The sequence below is a fragment of the Chaetura pelagica genome, unplaced genomic scaffold (genome assembly GCF_000747805.2).
Source record: "Chaetura pelagica isolate M959 unplaced genomic scaffold, ChaPel_1.0 scaffold914, whole genome shotgun sequence".
Classification (NCBI taxonomy): Eukaryota; Metazoa; Chordata; class Aves; order Apodiformes; family Apodidae; genus Chaetura; species Chaetura pelagica.
Window position 1 is genome coordinate 217,308 of NW_009953061.1, and position 4,536 is coordinate 221,843.

Sequence of the window (4,536 nt, forward strand, 5' to 3'; positions counted from 1 at the left end):
GGGGGGGGCTGCCCTCCGCCTCGCTCAGCTCGATCACCGCCACCCCCGGGCCGTTCTGCCCGTCCTTTGCCTTCTGGGGGAGGGAAGGAGACCCAGCCTCACTGCACGGGACCTGGCGGGGGCCAGGCAGTGTAACCCCCCCCCTGGTTTGCCCTGCCCCATAGCACAGTGGGGTCTGGTGAGGCTCTTTGGGCACTTTAGGGCACGGGCAGTGGGTGGCCCTGGGAGTGGGCACCTCACTTGCACCTTGACCCACTTTTGGGCTCTTTCCTGGTTCCTCAAGACCCACCCCTCTCCCCAGTGACCCTCTTCAGATCTAGGCTTAATAGCTGGCGCCAGGTCAGCCTTTGCTCTTACTCTTAATTCTGATTAACTCACCCAATGGCTAATGACTCACTAATTCCACCATCTAATCATTAACAGCCCAGCTTTCCCTAAAGCCGACCTTGTCCCCACCGACCTTGGGTGTGAATCCATGGCCCAGATCTGCCCCAGTGCCTTTTCTCACCCAGTGCCCACAGACTGAACTGGGAGCCCCACAGGCCAGCAAGCCCAGCAAATGCCAGAGCCAGTCAGGGCCATGGTGCAGGATGGCATGGGAAGGGTCCCCCACAGCAGGGAAGCACCTTTTTCATCTTTGCCTTCTCTTTCTCTGCTTTCTTCTGACGTTTCTTCAGCTTCTTGAGGGCCTTCTTCTTCTTCTCAATCAGGCGGTCCACGTCGATACCACTCTGCAAAACAATGCAACCCCGTGTCCCCAGGCACTCCCCCACCACCCCAGTGCTGGCAGGCGGGGGGCATGGGGAGCACCGGGGTAGGGGGGCTGATGGGTCTCCTACCTTCTTCTTCAGGGCGTCAGCATACAGCTCCACGTTGGCAAAATAGAGGGTGGAGGACGAGCGGAAGATCTTCACGCCAGGGATCTCCTGTGCCTGGGGACAGCCAGGAAGGATGCTACCCCAGGGACAGAGCTCTCTGCTCCCCTCCCCCAAATTCCTCCCTTCTCCTTTCCCCACTGAGCAGCCCCTGGGGGTGCTTCAAGATGCATCCCCGTTGCAGGCAGCTCTTCTCCCACTCCCTGCTGTGGTTACCATCTCATATTCGGCCACATCCCTGTAGACTTCAGTGTCGGAGATGCGTCCCAGGATGGAGTAGTGGGGGCTGCAGGAAGCAGAGCAAGGGGCTGAGGTCACCACTGGCTTCCCCTACCCTCAGGACGTGGCACCAGCTCCCAGCCCCAGGGTACTCACAGCTGTGTGCGGAAGATGACGGTGAGTAGCCCGAAGGCCACTGAGGCCCCCAGGCCAATGTCCAAGTTCAGGGTGAGGGTGGCCACAAATGTCACGATCCAGACTACCTGGAGGGGGGACATGGTCACTGTCATCTTGTGAGCCCCAGGAAAGGTGGAGAAACCCTCTCCAGGGACAAGGAGGTCTATGCCTTACCAGGTCCACCCGGTTGGACTTCCAGAGCGTGCGGAGGTCTTTGAACTGCTTGAACATGCCCTTGAGGTTGACAATGATGATGGCAGACAAGATGGCCTAGGAGAGATGTCTCTGCTGCCGTGAGGATGCTGAGAACACGTTTGGGGGGGGGGGCGGAGCTTGGCTGTTCCCACACCATCTCGCCATGGGACAAGCACAGGGGTGGGACATGACATGGATGCTGTGAGGCCAGATGTACCTTGGTGTGTTTGCGTCCGTGAGGAGGCGGGGACCACTTTTGGGGGGGGGGGCGGAGCTTGGCTGTTCCCACACCATCTCGCCATGGGACAAGCACAGGGGTGGGACATGACATGGATGCTGTGAGGCCAGATGTACCTTGGGCAGGTCCCGGAAGAGCTCTCCGATCTTCAGGATGGTCACCAGGATGACCAGGGATGCGATGACACCAGCTACCTGAGGATTGAGAGCAGGATGACAGAAGTGAGCCCCCTGCTACTCCTTGTGCTCTTTGTGCCCTGGTCCAGCCCCACGGAGGGAGGCAGCACCCACCTGGCTGTTGCCCCCTGTGCTCTCCTGCACCAGGCTCCGTGACATGGAGCAGCTGATGGCAAAACACTGGAAGAAGCCTCCCAGGAAGTTGCAGAAGCCCAGTGCGATCAGCTCCTGCAGGGACAGAGCAGAGGTGGGGCAGCACCATGCCATCCCCCAGCTGCAGGAAGCTCAGGCTTTGTCTTCACCCAGGGAAGCGCCCCTGTGTGTTGGAGCATCACCTGGTTGCTGTCCACTTTGTAGCCATGCTTCAGGGCAAAGATCTTGCCCAGGGAGATGCAGATGGCATAGCCCACCACAGCAATGGCAAAGGCATTGCCCACCACCTGCCCAAAGTAGCTGAAGTTAGGGACCACGGGCGGCTTCAACCTACAGCCAAGACAGGGAGAAGGGGCTCAAAAGGGGGATCCCGTGGGAGGTGTGGTGACCCAGCACAGCCACCCTTACCCCAGCCCTGCTCACCCACTGGGGATGTTGCCCACCACGGAGATGCCAAACTTGGCGTTCAGGTTGACACCATAGGAAATGCCAGTGGAGATGATGATCTGGGGGAGGATGGCTGAAGTGAGGCAGGGCCTTCCTGCTCCAGGACCGTGGTGGGGGAGGAGGATGAGGGGATGCATGCCTTGGAGCTGCACTTGCCAAGGCACCCCATCCAACCCCTCCCCACCCTGCAGGGGACAGGACCACCCATGGCTGCATCCCACAGGGAGCTGGGGAAGCTCTGGGTACCGTGAAAAGCTCGATGGGGATGGGCATGGGCAGCTTGGAGGCAAACTTGTGATTGAGCTCTTTCACAATTAAGATGGCCACCATGGCAATGATGGCTGTCACCAGGGTGCCAATGTTGGTCTCTGGCAGCTTCCGGCAGATCTCAATGAAGGTCTAGAGGAAGCAGGCAGAGGGAACAGGCTTAGGAAAGCAAATATTTCCCTCAAAGATCTTTGGGGACCTGTGCCCCACAGACAAGTGCTCAGGGGGCCCCAGGGCAGCAGCAAACCCAACTCACAATAAATAGTGAGAGTGGCCCTGAGTGCTCAGCCAGGGAGACACCAAAGACGTTCTTGAGCTGGGAGACGAGGACGTGCACGGAGGCAGCAGTGGTGTAGCTGCGCACCAGGGGGTCTGAGAGGTAGGTCACCACAAAGCCAAACTGCAGGAGACCCAGGGCCACCTGGAAGGAAAGATTGGAAGGAAACCTTCCTTTCCTGGAAGGAAAGGGTTGTCCTGCAGCCATGGGGCATCATGCCTCTCTGTCCCATCCCTTACCTGGAAGATGCCTGTCAGGACAGTGATGGTGGCCACCAGCTCCACCCTGGCAGCATCACGTCGTTCCTCATTGACCATCGTCACGTTTGTGCCATTGACAAACTCCAGGAAGTTCTCACTGGGCAGCAGGGAGTCGGTCAAACTGCCGATCATTACGGAAATTACGGCAAAGGGACCTGGGGACAGGCAGGGTGTGGGCAGGGAACCCAAGGTCAACACTGAGACCTCTCTGAGGTCCACAGGCACTTGTCCCCTTGGGCCAGGTTCAAAGCACACCCACGGTGCTTTGGCCAACCATCTTCCTGGTGGAACAAGTTAAAGGCAAGAAAGGTACACCTCCCCCTCCCCCCAGCCACTGAGGCAATGCTGTGCCACGGATGAAGTCTTGTCCCTCTCATCCTCACTCCCTCCCCACCATCCCTGCAGGAGCATGTGGTCCCTAAGCTCACCTACGGAGTTGTGCCTGGACGTTCCAAAGAAGAAGTAAAGGAAGACAGGGTAAAAGGAGGAATAGAGACCAGTGACAGGCGGCAGCCCGGCCAGCAGCGCGTAGGCAAGTCCTGGATGTGGTGGAGAAGGGAGACACGTCATGGATGGCCAAGCCCTGGCCCCTTCCTGTGGGGAGCCCCCAGCAGCCTGGGCATGGCATCACTCACCCTGGGGCAGGTGCATGATGCCCACACTGAAGCCCGAGGCGATGTCCCCTGGGAGCCAGTCCTTGACTGGGTAGCGGGGCAGCCAGCGCAGGAAGGGCAGGAAGCGGAAGAGCAGGGACTTGGCAGTGGAGGCTGAGCATCTGGTGGGGAAGGGGCAGGAGCCAGGGCTGAGCACAGGGGCTTGGGGATATCAGTGAGGGTGGATGGGGCCCCATGGGAAGGAATGGGTCCTGTGGGACCCCCAGCTCCATCCTCTGGGGCTGGGTGTCCCTCCAAGCAGGAAAACAGTGTGGACACAGTTGTTTGGGGTTGGGAGAACCAAGCCCAGGGTCTGCACTGTGTCTGCTGCAGGGACTGGGACAGCCAGAGCCTGGCTTCCCATGGCAGTGGGGCTGGGGTGGGTGGTGCCCAGCAGGGTCTGGGCACATTCCCCCAGTGGGCACAGTCCCACCTGGTCTTGTGGAGACAGCCACTCAGCAAGGACTTGTTGGGAGGTTTCCGCTGTGCCACCTCCTCCAGGTCAGCCTCGCTCAGCACCTTGTGCGGTGCCCGGTGGCTCAGGACCATGTCCGCGGCCATGGCCCCCCGCCCCCCCGTGTGCCAGCCCGCTGCAGGGA

At 59.9% G+C, this 4,536-nt stretch overlaps 2 protein-coding genes across 2 annotated transcripts in view; both read right to left on the bottom strand.

Annotated features, from left to right (window-relative positions):
• LOC104387880 (cytochrome b-c1 complex subunit 1, mitochondrial) overlaps positions 1-409 on the bottom strand; it is a 10,941-nt gene extending 10,532 nt beyond the window's left edge. The window contains exon 1 of the mRNA XM_009996676.1: positions 398-409. Within this exon, the coding sequence (XP_009994978.1) occupies positions 398-409 (12 nt within the window). The remainder of the gene's footprint in view (positions 1-397) is intronic.
• Positions 410-572: 163 nt separating this feature from the next.
• CELSR3 (cadherin, EGF LAG seven-pass G-type receptor 3) overlaps positions 573-4,536 on the bottom strand; it is a 42,953-nt gene continuing 38,989 nt past the window's right edge. Inside the window, 15 exon segments of the mRNA XM_009996677.1 lie at positions 573-731; positions 840-932; positions 1,092-1,161; positions 1,251-1,357; positions 1,446-1,541; positions 1,821-1,898; positions 1,995-2,108; positions 2,216-2,363; positions 2,457-2,539; positions 2,727-2,879; positions 3,004-3,168; positions 3,264-3,490; positions 3,713-3,823; positions 3,920-4,059; positions 4,371-4,527. Of these exon segments, the coding sequence (XP_009994979.1) occupies positions 573-731; positions 840-932; positions 1,092-1,161; positions 1,251-1,357; positions 1,446-1,541; positions 1,821-1,898; positions 1,995-2,108; positions 2,216-2,363; positions 2,457-2,539; positions 2,727-2,879; positions 3,004-3,168; positions 3,264-3,490; positions 3,713-3,823; positions 3,920-4,059; positions 4,371-4,527 (1,901 nt within the window).